Genomic DNA, 17,766 nt, shown 5'->3' with positions numbered 1-17,766 from the left:
GGTAACAGCAACACAACTTTAAATAACTTCAAAATGGCGTGATTACTGTGGGAAATGAAGAAAAAAGAAAGTGCTACGGACGCGGCACGGCTGTAAAGTCGAAACGACGTAGGTTGCGTACGACGTAACTCGAGGACATGTTATAAATCAAGATTACAGTTATGTTACGGTTCCACTCATGCAAGTTTATTGCGCACCAAGACAAACAAAAATGGGTCAGCAATAATTGCAACAACTTTGTTATTCAACATAACACATTCAATTAAGAAACAAACACTTCTGTTGTATTGCCACATACATGACAACTGTCCATGCATACTGAAAATTTGTGACAGTTCAGCGAAACGATGTAACACAATTATTTTCACAAGTCATTTGCCAACCCGTCCTCAATTTTGCACACAAAAGCAATTTTGCAAACAAACCCATCACAGATGAACTGTCATCACATATTTAATAAGATTCAGCTCAGTTTAAAATGTATGAGCACTAAACAGTGCTGGTTATCTGTGCGCTTCTCCAATCTTTTTTTTTTTTAAGTTAAAATTGAGCATGGTCCAGTCATCTCCAATATATATTTATATTTGATCTTTTTTTTAACTATTATACTAATATTTTTAATAACAGTGCTCAATCTACGGTGTGTTTGAAAAGCTCCAGGACTGGGGTCACGAACAACCGCCACATCTATCAAAAGTTCCTGCGGTGTTTCCTTTGTTCAGTGCATGAGAAGAAAAAAACATTTTCCTGAGCATTCAACAGTTCCAGGCTGAAATAATTAGTGTCATCTGGACCAACCTCCCCAGTCATCTGACCTGGCTCCATGTGATTTTGAAAAGGGTTGTCAGGGAGAGTGTTTTGAAGACCAAGATGGAGCTGCGAAGGATCTGGGGTGGAAAAAATTCTGAAGATATGGCAAGTGAAATACATCTTTTATGACACCAGTCCTGGAACTGTTCTGACACTCTTGGTCTGTAATGTAATGATTAATTGCTTAAAAACATAAACCATTGTATTGCTATTTCTCATTCTTGAAAAATGTCTCTCCTCTCAAGATTAAAGATGGGGGGGTGGATCAAATGAAAAAATATGTTCCCCATCATATCAGAATCGTTTTTCCCCCCAGTATCATATCCATATCCAAGCTTCCTTACTTGGAGGGTTAAGATGTTATGACAACCAACGCATTAAAAAATATATATCGAAAATAAAATTTACAGCTGAAAAAGCGAGTACAACGCTCATCATTCCTGGAATCTTTGTTCTATTGTACAAGCATTAGAGTACTTAAACCAAGTGAAACGCAGTCCAGTTCCAAAAATAAAATTGTTTGCAACATTTTGTTGTGGTCATTCAATTGAATGCACTTTTTTAACCAAATCAGAGTTACATTCTAATTTATTCATACACAGATGTATTCTAAGTCCCATGTTTTTTATTTTTATTTTATTATTAATTTGATATATGCTATTCTCAAACAGCATTTTGCATTAAGGTATAATTTTATTACTCACCTGTTGTCTTGCCATTTAAATGTATTTATTTATTTATTTTTAAATAATGTATTTTATTATTTGTGGCCATGGAGGTCACTTCACTCATACAGACATGGAGAATGACCTGTAAAGCCACCATTAATAATGTCAAGACTTGTTTCTGAAAAAACAAAAACATATCATTAGCAAAGCAAATGGGTGTGTGCGAAAACGTGAAACGATCGCCATTATGGGAACTCAATTGCTTACTGTAAGCGAAAGCAATTTCCTCCTTTGTATTGATAGAAAGTTTGAATGTGTGTTTCAAATACGCACCTCAGCCAAAGTGTTAGCAATGAAGTAAATGCATTAACATACAGAGTGACAGTAGAGAAAGCATTTTGCATGTTTATGCTTGTAATGTCATTTAGTCCATTAATTAGCTCAGCAGTTCAAGGTAGGTGACGGGGACCTTCCCCTTTTCGTTGCCTCGTTCTCCAACCAGCCAATCGGGATCCATGCCAGGTACTGTGTAGACTGTAATAAGCTGAAAAATAACCAAATCAAAATTACATTCTAATTTATTCATACACAGACGTTTTCTAAGTCCCAAATTCTATATTCCTTGATTCCAATGCTACTAACCAACGAAAGTGAAAAGAGTGACTTTACCCAGCTAAAATTTATTCTTCAGCATTTGTGCAGTATGTACTTTAAGTGAGTTTATGTTTGCTTGCCTTACTGTGTCTACTAGCGCTGCTCGATTATGAAAATAATAATAATCACGATTATTTTTGGCAATAATTGAAATCACGATTATTCATACGATTTTAAATTTTTTGGTACAAAACAAGAAAATGTTCGGGCATTTAGAAGTATTAAGACCAATTAAAAAATAGAAAAGTGCTATAAAAAAAAAACTCAAATTTGTATTAATAATCTTCTTTTTTTTATGATAATGCTGATTTTGTAATTGTGGAGTGTAATAATTGAAATTGTAATCGAATTTCGATTAATTGCACAGCCGTAGTGTCTGCAGTGCTTTCATGTTTACATGCTCGTATTTCTCTATTAAAAAAAAAAAAACAGTAAGGTGGAAGTTAATTTTGTTTTTATGGCATGTACAGTATTTTCTCATAAAAATACTGGGTGTCCATAAAGTCTCTTTACAATTATTATTTTTTGTTTCTAACAAAGGAAGTTGATGTGATATTTTAACCAGTTTATTTTTATTTTAATCAGTGTTGTTTATTCAAGTGTGTTATTAACATTAACATTTTTAGTGTTTAAGATACAGTGTGGAAAACTGATGTTGAGACTATCCTACAGCGAACATGGCAAGAACTCGAGTTACTGTCTTTATGTGCTTTGTGCAAATAATGGTGCCCATATAGAGGTCTATTAAATGAAGTTAAAAATAAAAAACTTTAATAAACAGTCATTAAAATAAAATAAATGTAGCTAATTTATCTCAACAACTGCCTTTGTAATATTTTTTTTAATTGTCAAGAGACTTATATTGACAACTTCCTAAAACAATCTCCTAAGTCATATTTTTAACAGTTACGGTGATCATGTGATATGCGACAAGGACAAAGTAGTGAGCTCAGCTGGCTGTCCAAATCTCCAAACAGAATCAGGGCACTATATATTAGGCAACTACAGGTAGTCCTCTAGTTATGAACATTCAACTTGCGAACAGTTCGCAGATACAAACAAAGGCTGACTGATGTCCATAAATACCGTATTCGCTCGCAAGTTGCAGTATTTTCAAGTGTGCGCCACAACATACATTATGGTACAGTACTGTACTGTAGTGTAATTCCCCTCTCTGCCACAACCCCGCTGAGAAGCACAACGCCATTTGCGCAAGTCATCTACGTGACTGTCCTGTGATGCACGGGAAAGGAGCCATGACGCACGCACTCTTCATACACCAATTATTGGAAATACATTTAAAAAAATTATCATAATATTAAAATATAATAATAATTAACTCATTCACTCCCAGCCATTTTCACTGATGCAACCCCCTTCGCTCCCGGCTGTTTTACTGGATTTTGGTTTACAGAATATTGTGTTCTATTGCTATAAAAACATGGAACCTACCAAAAGAAAGATTAGTCTCTTCTTTCATAAGGAAAAAAAAATAGAGTATATTTCTGTTTTGCAGCAATTAGCATTAGAATATAGCTAAGTTTAATCATTATTCATAAACCTGTTGAAAACACTGGCAAAAAGAGCTTGTTGCAACATGGCATGGATGGATCTATTATACTCTGCTGCCACCTGCTGAACGATTTTTGTAATGACTACCATTTCTTCAACTGTTCTTTGCAGTTGAGAGGCTGCATCAAAGCCTTCTATATGCTCTAGCATAAATAAATAAAAAACAACAACATATAAATACGTCTTTGGGACACTTAAAACATTTAAAATAGAACATATTTATAAGTTTTTGGGAGCAAATGATGTAAATGTATTTTTAAATTTAATTTATGTACTATATAGACAATATATACTGTATATAATGTTTCATTTTTGTTATTTTAAACATTTTTATTAATGTATTTAAAAAAATAATTTCATAAAATTTAACTTAAAATTTGATTCAACTTACAAACAAATTTGACTTACAAACAACCTCTCGGAACCCATTGTGTTTGTAAGTTGAGGACTACCTGTATATAGTGAATGAGGAGCTAGCGGTGGACAAACAGCGTGTGAGCGATTGCTCGGATTCGAAATAGTTGACAACTGTACCTCGTCAGCCAACAGGGACAGCTCGCTTGAATCATGAGCGTCGTAGTCATACAGGACTTTGGCCTTCCTGGTGCCTGTAATAGGAAGCTGTGTTTGTTCCATAGCCAGTGTTTTGGGCTTATTGCTGGCAGAATTGGGGACTATGGTGCCAGGTGATGGTGGTCCAGACGGGAACGCATCAGAAACAGGATTAGGACAGACAGCTGACTGGTGCGGGGCGCTAACTGTATTAGCACATCTGTGTGAAGAATTTGGACAAAAGGATTTGCAGTCATTCAACACAAGGTCATTCATTAGTAAACATCAGTCCCGTAATAAGGGTGGCTACCGCCATGCAACTGCAACACAGATGCTTGAATTGTCTTTTGACACTTACCTGTTGAGTTCCCTCTGCAGTTCATGCATGTAGTGATGACACTGAGCATAGTAGGTGGCCTGAGCTTCTGCAAAATCCTGCAAACAGCGCTGGTGGTTCAGCTGTGAAGACAAAGAAGACTGTGTAAAAGGAGCAGCCAAATTCTATTCTATATTCCACAGCTCAATCTGTGTATTTTTTCACGGCTTCTCGTCCTTAAGCACTTTCCGAAAGGTTGGCATCGTCATTGATAGGAATTGACGATTGACGGAAACGCCCACCTCTTCTTGCATTCACGCATAAACTGGTTAATTTTTCCCTTCACATAATCGTGAATGCCAAAAAGTCCACGAGTTAGTGACAAGAAGAAGAAACCATATTGGCGTGTAACCAGATTTAGCTTTAGCCTTTCCTTAGCACATCTCTTGACAATTTGAGGCTTCTTTGGTTTAAAAAGTTTAAACAGCAGGCGATCCCGTGAGTGAGGTTGAAATCTTTAATGGCATGTCTCGAAGATAATTTCGGCACATTGGTTTCCCTTTAAATTTGGTGAATATAACCTGCTTCTGATTTGACTGAAAGACACAATCAAATTGACTTCTAAGCAGGACTGCCACAACCGCCTTGTGCCTTCTCTTCTTCTATGATTGAGAAGACTAGCTTGAAGTCGACCATCTAGCGTTATTACAACTTAATGTTTCAGTCATAAATGGTTAAATAAAGCTATTGTAAAGATATTTTTAGCCAAATTGTTTTAAGACTTCTACGGAAACCCTTAAAACAAACACCTCAACCCTACCACCTAGGGTGGCCAGACGTCCGGATTTAGGCCAGACAGTCCTACTTTTTAGTGATGAGTCCGGCGTCCTGCGCAACTCTAAGCCGGACGCTAGTTTGTTCGCCTTTTAAAGAAAATGAGCCGTGGTTGATTTTATGTTGACCCAACATCAGCTCTACCACGTTTGTCACAATTGGTCTGTGCATGGCAAACCACATGGCAAAACATGCCTCTAAAACCGATGGGTGACTTTTGAGTCACCCCCAAAAACCTGAAGTTTTCCTGGAAATTCAACAATATTAAAAAATAATTTCTATCTCAGCTCCTGAAGCAGATAGAAACATTATTCCAAAAACATTTCAGAGCTTACACTTGTGGCGTTCACACAAACATAAGTTTATTATTATAAACCTTCAATCATTTTTTTTTTTTAAATCAACAAAAATGTTGCATCTGCGGGTGCATAATATAGGCTATTTACCTTCAACACTGGAGCGCAGTTGTAATAAGCTCGGGGGATCGATTCGTGCATTCCGTTACAAGGCCATCAACATTTTTAACATCCTCATTGTCTACAAACATATTTCTTAACAGTATGTCACTGTCGACTCGTTACACTGATTCGAATTCCTCCCGCGTTGTCGTCAATCGCGTCATTTATTTCATAACTCCCGTGAATCTGCATCAACCATAAATGCTTGAATAAAATTCCAAGACATGCTACGAGGCCCACGTCATCCTCTCGTGCATATTCTGATGAATTTAATCGGCTAAGAGACCAATAATTGGTCAAAACAAAAACAAATGACGTATCCGTCTTTAACGGTAGAAGCGTGGTCACGCGCTCCCGGCCTAATGGGTTAAAAACATGGTACTGTAAACGAAAATAAACTGGCAAAAAAAGTTAGGCTTTTATTGATATTTTTTTTACTATTCAGCGCACAAACATGATCTATAAACCATGCAAAACTTTATTGTTGATGAAAATACACCGCGAGTACAGTACAGTACTGTACAGTGTTCCCTCGTTTTCCGCTGGGGTTAGGTTCCCTAAAATACTTGCAACAAATGAAATCTGTAAAGTAGCTATAGCTTTGTTTTACTTTTATTACAAATGTTTAAAGGCTCTAAAAGCCCTCAGCACACAGTTTATACACTTTTCTCATCTAGGCATTTCAATTTTCTCACGTTCCTCTCTTGTTTTAACAATTTCAATGTTCAAACCTTTTAAAATGTTATCAAATAGGCTGCAAAATTGCAGTAAAAAGAAATAATCAGCGAAACTGAAAAATGAACTGCGTTATAGCGAGAGAACACTTTTTATTTTTTTATATGTGTCCTCCCTTTGGACCTTATGGAAGTGGCCACGTTAACCCTACCATCACATTGGCAACTTTACCAAACAATCAAGCATGTGCCGCTTATCAGAAGCTAACGCTAATAACGCGTTCAGCTAGTTTACCTTTTGGCTGTAAGACAATACAGTAGTGTGAGAATCATGTTTAATGCTACACACTCACGTGTGTGCTGCTGATGCCCTCAAGCAGCAGCCTGGTGACTTCAGCCTGTCGGTCAAATTCTGTTTGTGCGACACGGAGCTCATGCTCTGCCTGCAGCCGGAAAGGAGCAGGAAGGAAGGAAGCATTAAGATATTGTATTTTTCATAAATAGTACACAACACGCACACCCACACACTTTGATTGTGTGCTGTTTTGTTGAGCAAATTAGCGGTGAAAGTCGCACTTACTTTGTCCACTTCCTCACTCAGCAGCTGAGAGAAGCAGAAACAAAGAGCCATTCTCAACAAAACATCATCTTGACATGTAGTGTAAACAAAGTTGGGGAATCCAGGTCCAGAAAGTTAAAACCCTGAAACAGATTGGCTTTAGCCACAGTTGCTTTTACTCAACTGGCAGGTAAACGAGCTCGTCTCCACCTGTTTTTACTTTCTGGACCTGGATTCCCCAACCCTGACTGTAAATATGTATGTACTGCAAATCTAATAGTATGACGCAGACTACAAATACTAAGAGTATTAAATGCTGAATTGAAAGGGTTACTTGCCTAATCTTTTCCTAACTTATTTAGGACTATTTTAACTCCAAACGTGCAGCCCTAATTATGAAATGTGCAAAAACAATGTTTTAGTTCGTGGGCTGAGACTTACTTTCTCCATATTAATAGTCACGTATGTAGTCAGAACTTCAGTAGTATAAGAACAAACACTAATTAGCATTAGCGTATCTTGAACCTTGTCATAGGCTATCTATACTACTGCATGGATGCACACCACGTTCAGATTTCTTAAATGTGTGAGGTGTATGCTTCATGAAAATGTGTCTTCTTGTGAATTAGCGAGCTATAAATCAAACTGACCTGACTTATTCTACTAAGTGAGTCAGTATGCAAAATGTTTTTGTGACGACAGGTGATCCTATGGGTGGATAAGGGGTGTAACCAAACTAGCTGTCCAAACACACAAAACTGGGTTTACATTTCTACAAACAATTAAGGATCTATAAACACACAAAGTTGACACATGCACAAGGACTGAAGGCCCATGTTAACAACCTTTTTCTGCTCTGATATATTAGGCTCTGCCTCCACATCCCAACTCTCCCAGTCACTCCGCAACTGGTTCAGTTATAAAACAAACAGCAAAGAAACAAACTAAAAAAAGCATAATTTTACAGTATCACAAAATGTATATTTTATACTGCCAGAAACCTTCTGTGTGGGTGTGAATTTACTGTAGGATAGTGCTTTAGAGAGGTGCCAGGTTATTTAATTCCAGACGTAATTTTACAGTTCCAGAATTAGTATTTTGAAGTCTATCTGATATTTTACAGGAAAGCAGTGGAAATGTCAAAGGGCAGGTGTGATGTGTTGAATAGAGCTGAGTTCTGAACCACTGATATGAAAAAAAAAGCATCTGTGGGAGGCCAGACAGAAACATTTTCATATTAATCCTATCTGAAGGTTTTTGTTTGTTGGACCTCTATTAGCTCTTGCAATATACAAAAGCAAATCTTCCTGTAGGCCATAAGAGTGAAAAACAATACAATACAATACAATACAATATATAAAGAATAAATGAAGATGTACTACTAATAAAATAAAACAAACAAACAAACAAGATAATAATACATTAAAAAAATTACAAATCAACGTAATAAAAAATCCAAATACATTCAACGTCACATGTTCAGTGCAGATTCATTTCCTCCTACACGCTGTACACTTGTACAGATTACGACCCCAGAGTACACAATTGCACATATAAGCATTCATCTAATATGCATCCATTTATAAAGCACTTTGGTGGTTATTTATTATTTTGATTTTCATTCATTCCTATCAGAAAATGTGTTGCACAAATGAGCAAAAATCCTAAACGACTAACAATCCACAAAAAACTGTATTCAATGTCAGAGATTCCGCTGTAATAGAATCTAAAATCCAACAAAACAAAATCATGTCAAAAACAACATTATTATGCTAACATAATTTAGGCAGTATAAATTGTTTGGAATGTACTCATCTACTGTTGAAAAGTGTTCTTCTGGGAAGGTGTATGGAATTGACATTGTAATGGCTGAAAGCTTAGTTTTTGTCACAAAAAAAAAAAAACAACAACCCCAAAACAACAGATGATGAATTAGCGCATTAGCTCCTAGTATCGAAACTGTGTGGCCTGTGACGTAACATTGGTTCTTACCGCTGATGCACTGGCAGAAAGAACATAATTTCGAGGCCTTGTCTCCTGAAAATCAGGTGCAGCCTACAGACAACAAGAGCGGGGAGGAGGGAACAAACATTGGCAAAGTCATGCATTTTCAGTCAGTAGTCAAACAAAACAAGGGCACCGAAAGCATAACTACATGAAGAAAACATAACAAAAGCACCGATACCTCATATTTATTTAAAATTATTCAAAATCAATCAATCACTTGATAAAACTTAGAAAAAGGCTTGCAGAAGTGGAACACATGCAGTAGCTTGTGACAAGACAACATGGCTGACTCTTCATGCTTGAAAAGCCGCGTGGGGAGGGGCCATGCCAAAGCAACATGTGCATTGTCAGCACATCTGTGATGCTTAGTTACTAGTCCGAATTTTTTTTTTTTGCTGAAGCACACGATAATGTGTCGAGACAAAAAAAATTACGTCTTAAGAGCAAAGTGAGTGATTCAGATGGCAATCATCTTAAGCGTTGTTCACCAATAAGTCAATAAATGTTTTTGCGTCCAATATGGTTCTAAAATGTCAGATTATATCTTAACACTAATTCTGATATTTAAAGTGCCATGAACTACATAATTGTTAATATTAGGATTTAATAAAATGAAATTAACTCATACAAACCCAAAAACGTGTAAATATGGTTTTAATACTTTGTCCTTCACTCCCACAAACGTATATGTTTTATGTTTTTTATGCAAGAGCATACAGAAGACTTTGATGTAGCTTCTGATATGAAAAGGTGGCTTAACGCAATGGTAGTTATTACAAAAACGGCCAGCAGGTGGCAACAGAGTATAATAGATCAACCAGGGGCATGTTGCAACAAGCTCTTTAGCCCACAGTTCTAATAAGATTAGTGAATAATGATAAAACCTAGCTATATTCTAATGCTAATTGCTGCAAAACGGAAGTTGATACTAATGTACTTTTTTTCCTGATGTGATTTTGATTTTTGTTGTGTTGGTTCTCTTTCTTTCTTTTCTTCTTTTTTTTTTATTGTTTTTTATGTGAAGCACCTTGTGTTGCTTTCAAAGTATGAAAGGTGCTATAGAAATAAAGATTTGATTGATTAATTGAAAGAAGAGAGTCTAATATTTATTTGGTAGGTTCCATGTTTTTATAGCAATAGAACCTTGGAAAAGGGCCTTGCAAAAGCAGTCAAAATCCAGTAAAACAGCCGGGCGCTAAGGGGGTTGCTTCAGTGAAAATGGCTGGGAGTGAATGAGTTAAAGGACATACAATTATGTGCGATTAAATGTGTTGTTGTTGTTGTTTTACGTTATTAAGTATAATTATGTGATTGAAATCCAAACAATAATAATAATAATAAATAAATAAATAACTCACTGCTGCTTTGGCCTCTGCCTGCTTAGCTTTTTTCATGCGTGCTTTGCAGATGTCAAGATCCAACCTGCGATTCTCCAGAATTCGTCTCTCTTTCTGTGAGAGGCAGGTGAAATTCAGTTAGAAAATGTATTTTGCTTATAAACACACAAAGCCTATGAATGCTAGTGATGAAGGAACTCACTGAAATTGTCCTCCAGTCTCCTTCCAGGAAGTTACGTAAAGGAGTGAGAAACGTAGTGGCAGAGGTTTGAAGGAACTCTCGCTCAGCTGTTCCAAGTCGTTTCTGGTATTCTCCTACTGTAATCAGGGTACTTCCTAGAGTTGGCAACATACACGCATTCTATAATTATGGTCATATGATGTGCCATCAGTATGCTAAATTTTGTTGAGTGGGTTGCCAAAATTGCTTGGTGTGTGACGGGTATAGATGAAATAATCTTGAATAACTACTAAATGGATTTAGAAAAACATAATTGATCTGAGGTCTATTCAAATGATGATCCCAATATCGCATACAGTGCATTTCAGTCTACCATTATTTCTCTATACAATAAACATTGTCCATTAATAAAAGTCACAAGAAAGTATAAAGGCATATATATTATAAAAGGCATGGATGACGAAGGGGATTGAGATTGCATGTAAAAAGAAAAACATTTTATATAAAAGATATATTAAATTGAGAACTATGGAAGCTGAAATAAAGTACAAGAACTACAAAAATAAACTATTGAATAGTATACGAACAAGTAAGAGATTATTTCCATGCATTACTAGAGCAGAATAAAAGCAACACAAGAAATATGGAAAATACTAAATCATGTAATTAAAAAAAAACTTTAAAAAAAATTATTATCCAGAATATTTTATAAAAGATAAAAAATATTGTTATTGAAAACATTTCAGACATAGCTAATGATTTGAATGAGTATTTTGTTAATGTTGGCAGTAATTTGGCAAAAGAAATCCCTGAGCCAAGAAACAATTATGAAATAGATAGACATATAAAAAAAAAATCATCCACTATGTGGTTTAATGCTGTTAATGATACAGAAGTATTAAATGTTGTTAAAATATTAAAAAATAAAAAGTCCATTGACTGCTTCAATATTGACATGACATTAGTAAAAAGTATTATAGAATATGTTGTGCAACCTTTCACATATATATGTAATTTGACGTTTAAAGCTGGTATATTTCCATCAAAAATGAAAATAGCAAAAAGTTATTCCGATTCAAAAAAATGGAGAAAGACATATATTCACTAATTATAGACCAATATCACTGCTGCCACAGTTCTCAAAAATTCTAGATTTTTTTTTTAATATAGACTGGACAATTTTATTGAAAAACATAAGCTTTTAAGTGAAAATCAATATGAGTTTAGAGAAAAACGGACCACCTCAATGGCAGTCATGGAACTCGTAGAAGCAATATCTACTAACACAGAAAATAAAAAATTTACTGTTGGAATTTTTATAGATTAAAAAAAAAAAGCATTTCATACTATAGATCATTCTATACTAATGAATAAATTAGAAAGATATGGCATAAGAGGTTTGGCATATAAATGGATGAAAAGTTATTTGGATAATAGATATCAGTACTTACAGTTTAATATATCCAATTAAAACACTTGAAGATTACGCATGGAGTCCCCCCCCAAGGTATAAATGATATCTGTTTTCTTTGTGTTTATATGTTCAATAAAGAATCAAATCAATCAATCAATCAAATGTTAATTTATATTAATTTAATTTGTCAACGTTAACAGTAGCATCTTACAAGATCTCATAAGCATAATGTTAATGTCAGGTAGAAATTAACTGACCGTAAGGTGTCCCAGAGCCAAATTCATTGGCAGCATCCAGCATGTATTGGCCAAGCAATTCTGCATTGGTTGTCCTGGAAGGAAGCTTTTTCTCCAGTTTGTCATAGATGAACTCCTCTATTCGAGCACCTACAAAGTATGAAAGCAAAGAGGACAGGCTTCTGAGTGTATCACAATCAATCAATCTCTGACACTTTACAAAGTGGCAAATTTGCGAGTTTTTTTCTGGAAATATTATATACTGATTTAAAAAAAACAAAAACTTTTTTTAGACCATGCCCTATTAGGCCGTTCTGGACATGGGAAAGCAGCAAAACAAAAAAGGTGGACTACGAAGGTGAGCAGGGGTTGCTGCAATAAATAGATTTGATGTGACATTTTATGAACAACTTCGTGTTTGTTCGGATCATTTCATTTCAGGCAAGTTTTTACAGTAAATACAGTAAGTATTGGTACAAAACTGATAATAACTAAAAACACAATTTTATACTAAATTAATGTGCTTTTCGGAAAGCAGACCGTCAGAACACAACAAAGCAGGAAGGGGGTCCGAATTTTTTTTTGATATCCCACAGTAAGAAAAAAACACCTGCTCATGTCGCTTAATTCTTTCTGTAATAATGCAGGGTGTCAAATTTGCATCAGGCTACTTTTGAGAATGCATTACTCTCCCTTTGATAACATAGTGTCTGTCTACTTTTATGCAGCCATCCACAAACAAACCGGTCCTAGCTTTCTTGACTCTTGTAGTTCTGAAAAGCCTTGAAAAGGTGTAAAATGGGCTGGGTAAATAAACAAATAAATCAGGAAACACGCGAATATGAAACAGCTGGGAAGACATCATGATCGTTACCCTATTTTGACTTGTCGAACTGGTATGGATTTTCACCCCAAATTACAGCGGGTAGCGAATAAACGCCTTGTCTAGTGACTCACAATACTTTTCCATCGTACTGATTTTAGTGATATTTTAATTTTCCACGGACTAATTTGGAATGGATTATGTGTAAAATGGCAAGCGCTATTGTAAACATAGGATTCTCAGTAAATGCAGCCTCTCAAAACCCCTCTATAGCCGACATTCTGTGCATTGTTATTAGCGAAATGTGCATGTAGCGCTTCTACCAGTCTTATTGGTGGCATTTTTGCCATAGAGACAGAAAATAAAGTGAAAACGCTGTGGAGAAATCAATGTATTTAAGATAGACGGCCTTAGTGTGTGGCAACGCAAGATGGCCGCCGGTGGCTTCCATTCTCGCGACTACGAAGAGTCATTGTGCCCATTCATGTAGAAATTAGTGATCTTGACACACTTCTTTTGAAATACAGTAGATGCTTCCAGTGCCGTCAGCTGCTGGGGATTTTGATGACTTTCTGTTTTTGGTCTTTTAAAAAAACAAATTTAATACTAAAGGAAACAAACTATCGTCTCTCCCGCACGCCATTTTGAATGGATGTCCATGACAAATAGTAATGTTGCTCACAAAGAATACATCACAGCAAATAAACAAATTTAATTGCACGGTTCGTTTTGAACCCGAACGAACAGCGGTCAATGGTAGGCAGCCTTTCTAGACCCACTTTCTTTATTTTTTCCTCAAGAAAGTGGGTGTGGCTTGCCAAGCTAAAAAGAGCCTGCCTTCAAGCATAAAAAATAAAAATTCAATGACAGTACAGCAAACCAACACTGAGTCCAAGAATTCTTTTTTTTTTGTTTTTGTTTTTTAAATCAACTTTTTCAAAAATTTAACATTGAGGTAATGTTTGTTCTGCATGTCATTCCAAATCTGCAACAACATTGTAGCATAGGGCAGTGTAAGTCGAATGGACAAGCACAACTCAGAGCTGTATATAGAGAGAGTTTGGCCAACTTGGTTTCAGCACGGTTAACAACATGGCGTCCATGTGTCATGTGACACGCAGTTGGCCAAACTCTCTCTCCATACGGCTCTGGCAGAACTCAACCATGTCTTCCATCTAGTGGTGAATGGCGATATTACAACTTAAAACTATACAATCAATGGAACCACACTGTTCGCAGGGGATATGGTCCAGGCCGGGCCCCAAATAGCGAAAATCTGTGTATAATTGACACCCGTTGAAGTGGGGTGGGAGGTATGTTTTAATCAAAAGAGTTCTACATAAAAACACAGATAAAATTCAAATGTACATTTTCCATGAAAAACACAAAAGCCATAAACAAAGAAAAAAACACACAAAAAGAGACAAAAATTGTAATGTAATATATATATATATATGTGTATGTGGGGTGTGTGTGTGTGTGTGAGTGTGTGTGTGTGTGTGTGTGTGTGTGTGTGTGTGTGTGTGTGTGTGTGTGTGTGTGTGTGTGTGTGTGTGTGTGTGTGTGTGTGTGTGTGTGTGTGTGTGTGTGTGTGTGTGTAGGAAAAAAAATTGTGAATAAGTGAATTTGTGGTTAACGAGCAGCGAACATTCAGGAGTCCAATGAAGTAGAGGAAAGTGTCATACTTATAAGCCGCGTTTCCACCGCAGGACGTTCGAGTATGGGGAGGGTGGTAGGGGCTTTCACAGGAACCGTCCTTTTAGCCGGCCCGCTTGTGGCTGTGTCTCCACTGCAGAGTACGACGCATTACGTGACATCACGAATTTTGATCGACACGTAAACGCCGTGCAATGGTTTCTCCTGTGACGTCACCCAAGTACCGCGCGACGAAAATCACAACAATGAGGAAAGAGAAAAACTTAAGGTGGTTGCTGTTTTGCTCTGCTTTTTATTTTATGTACTTGGCGTGGATGGATGGTTTGAGTTAGAGGAGCCGGCGTTTAGATGAAGAATTTGAAAAGGCTGACTCGCAAGTCACGAGTTTCGATCGAGACGTAATCGACGTGCGACGGTTTCTGTGACGTCACCTAAGCACGGTGCCGCAAAAATCAGAACAACAACGAGGAAAGAGAAAAACTTGTGGCGGTTGCCGTTTTTTTCTGTTTTTTGTTATGTACTTGCCGTGGATGGATGTTTGAGTGAGAGGAGCCGGCGTCTAGGTGTTGAATATGAAAAGTAGAGTAGAACGAAAATAGGCAAAGGATTATTAAGAGAATTGTTTTGGTGGAAGAGACTTAAGCCGGGAATGCATCATCGTTGCGCGCATGAAGGTAAGATAATTTTTTATACAAAATATTTTTTTCCCCCAATCGGCACGAAAGCCCGATCGGGAGTTTATCGGACCGGCGAAGTGCCTACCCTCGAGAAGGACCTCCGCTCGTCCCCGTAAGTTCCTGTAAATGTGGCCCGGTTGGTAAGGCTCCTGCAGTGGAGATGCGCACATACAGGGCTGGCCTCGTACATTTACCCAGAAATTCCAGCGGTGGAAACGCGGCTGCTATTCTATTTTTGCTTGAATATACTTTATATCTTACATTGGAAAATAAAGCAAGAACTCACCAGTGTGGTCAACTGAAGCATGGAGGGTTACACACACAAAAAAACATGGTTAGTAAGACACATTTCGAACACTTCCCTAATACTGCCAGTCCGCTATACAATATTCTAAATGAATGGTTCTCAAAGTGTGGTTTGAGTACCACTATTGCTATGCAAGCTCCCTCCAGTGGCACATGAAAGAATCACTGAATTAAATGTTCAAACTGTGCATAAACAAAACCAGTTAAGTATATTTGTTGAGTACAGTTCTTTTCTTGTATTTAAGCACAATGTGATTAAAAAAAAACATTATCACCTTCAACATTAAAAATCTTGTCTTTGTAGTGTATTCAACTGAATTTAGCTTAAAATTATTTTTCAAATCAATTTATTCTGTTATATTTACGTTTTACAATATGTCCCAACTTCATTGAAATTGGGATTTGTAGTCCAAAACTTTACAAAAGGAATGAAAACACAGAACATTTAAAACAAACGGGTTTGTTCCGATAAAGGTGAATTAAGTAAACCTTCTGTTGGGTAAATGAGAGCATCAATGATAAGCAGCAAGCTGTTGGTGTCTCTTAAGTCCTCGGTGAGAACTACAACTTTTAGTCATGGTATATATAGTTTTTTCCTCTGAAACTCACTTGGGTTTGGCTGCAGGAGCACCTCTGTTTGTCTCAAGATCTTTTCAGTCCAGTTCTTGGTACAGTCCGCCCGAGTGATCAGGTTTTCTAAATGAGGATCAAGCTCAGTCTTCTCAGCCTGGCCCAACTTCTCTTCTGTAAACTAGAAACAGATTCCAGGGTCCTCAATGTAAATCACATTTTCTTGTTCATGTATTTGTTCAAAATAAAATGGTGAAGAAATAAAAATTCTGGAGCCGTCCCCGATTACATTATAAGTCTGTTTGTATGTGTTGCTGCTCCGTGTGTGTCATTAAAGCTATGATTACCGTAACATTGATGCTAATTTCCGTTAACATGTCACAGGTGTTTCACATTACTAAATAAAAATACACCATTGGACTTTTTTATTTATATGGTTTGGTTGAACATTCAGGTGTTTAAATTCCACACAAACCACTCTGCCAGCCCCTTTCCTATTGGATGCAACGTGTAACGTCACCATGCCGACGCTCTAGAATAGAAAATGTTTCTATTCAGACCACTTTGCATGTCACATCATGACGTGGCGATGAATTCTGTCCTCACGCTCTGGTATCACATACATAATAAATGGTTAGCTGCCCGTAAGTGCAGTGTGACAAAGCCGAAAGAAAACTTTAACTGACTATTGACACAGCTTAATTGCAGCAAGCACTCTTAGAATATATTTGGAGAAGTGTGCAAACGAGGAGAGAACTTTAAGAGTGTCAGTGTGATATATAAAGTTTAAATGTGTTTAAAGCATGTGGGAGCGGTTAAAAAATAGTAACAATAACGAGCCTGGTCTCTATCGCAGATTTTTAGACATGTGGCTGGAACGTGTCCCGGCTATAAACAGAGGTATGATGCATGGGTTTTGTTGGTGATGTTGCGTCTGACATTGGTGTGCATTTTTGGAGCTTCCCGTTTAACGGTGCGCGGCAGAGCGTGGAATCACGTGACTCACAAACCTCACAGTTATCAATAATAGATGGAGGCTTGACAGACCTTTATCGGCTTATAGTGCTACCAGTAAAACGATGCGTTTCCACAAACAGAAATTCTGTACAACGCCGCACTTAGGGGTGAGTTCGAGCAGAGGCCTTCAGCATTCATCACCGCTCAATGCAGTTCCACACTGACGGTAAATCGATGAAGGGATCTTGCAGATGATTTTGCTTACCTGCACCGCCCTGGTGAAGAAGACCCCCGCGTCAGAAGCCAGTTTTTTTACGTTAAAATCCATGCTGTTGGTCTGTGCTGATCCTGCACAGGAGGGTACTTGGTTGTTTCCCCGTAAAGGGAATCCTCTGAATCAGCTGAGATGATGTAGCAGCAGACTGAAGCAGTAATCCGCCCCATCCACGATCGGAAATCGACTCTCCGCCCTGCGTTTAAAGAGACAGAGCACCGAGCTGCAAGT

General features: G+C 37.2%; 1 protein-coding gene across 6 annotated transcripts; it reads right to left on the bottom strand.

Annotated features, from left to right (window-relative positions):
* Positions 1 to 159: 159 nt before the first annotated feature.
* LOC147162302 (endophilin-B2-like) lies at positions 160 to 17,733 on the bottom strand. 6 transcript variants are annotated; one of them, XM_086096556.1, is made up of 13 exons: positions 17,527 to 17,733; positions 16,344 to 16,485; positions 15,715 to 15,726; positions 12,294 to 12,422; positions 10,644 to 10,777; positions 10,463 to 10,555; positions 9,090 to 9,152; positions 7,943 to 8,005; positions 7,119 to 7,142; positions 6,892 to 6,981; positions 4,615 to 4,715; positions 4,239 to 4,476; positions 160 to 2,022 (listed from the first exon to the last, which is right to left on the bottom strand). In XM_086096556.1, exons 1-13 carry the CDS (start codon positions 17,587 to 17,589, stop codon positions 1,915 to 1,917), a joined length of 1,260 nt encoding a protein of 419 aa, XP_085952682.1. In that variant the 5' UTR covers positions 17,590 to 17,733; the 3' UTR covers positions 160 to 1,914. The 6 variants fall into 6 exon arrangements, with proteins under 6 accessions (XP_085952682.1, XP_085952679.1, XP_085952681.1 ...); XM_086096553.1 differs by lacking the exon at positions 7,943 to 8,005; XM_086096555.1 differs by lacking the exon at positions 15,715 to 15,726 and having other exon boundaries at positions 17,527 to 17,717.
* Positions 17,734 to 17,766: the final 33 nt, after the last annotated feature.

The sequence above is a fragment of the Leptonotus elevatus genome, chromosome 15 (assembly GCF_054856555.1).
Source record: "Leptonotus elevatus isolate MCC_2025b chromosome 15, RoL_Lele_1.0, whole genome shotgun sequence".
In the NCBI taxonomy this organism is placed as follows: Eukaryota; Metazoa; Chordata; class Actinopteri; order Syngnathiformes; family Syngnathidae; genus Leptonotus; species Leptonotus elevatus.
Note: the sequence above shows the minus strand (reverse complement) of the source record. Positions and strands in the feature narration are given on the sequence as shown.

Excerpts from the sequence above, each read along its gene's own strand:
- LOC147162302 (XM_086096556.1), bottom strand. The coding sequence starts at position 17,589 with ATGGATTTTAACGTAAAAAAACTGGCTTCTGACGCGGGGGTCTTCTTC. Across the intron at positions 6,982-7,118 it reads TGAGTGAGGAAGTGGACAAA|GCAGAGCATGAGCTCCGTGT; the intron begins GTAAGTGCGACT and ends TTCCGGCTGCAG. Across the intron at positions 4,477-4,614 it reads CTGCAGAGGGAACTCAACAG|ATGTGCTAATACAGTTAGCG; the intron begins GTAAGTGTCAAA and ends TTCTTCACACAG.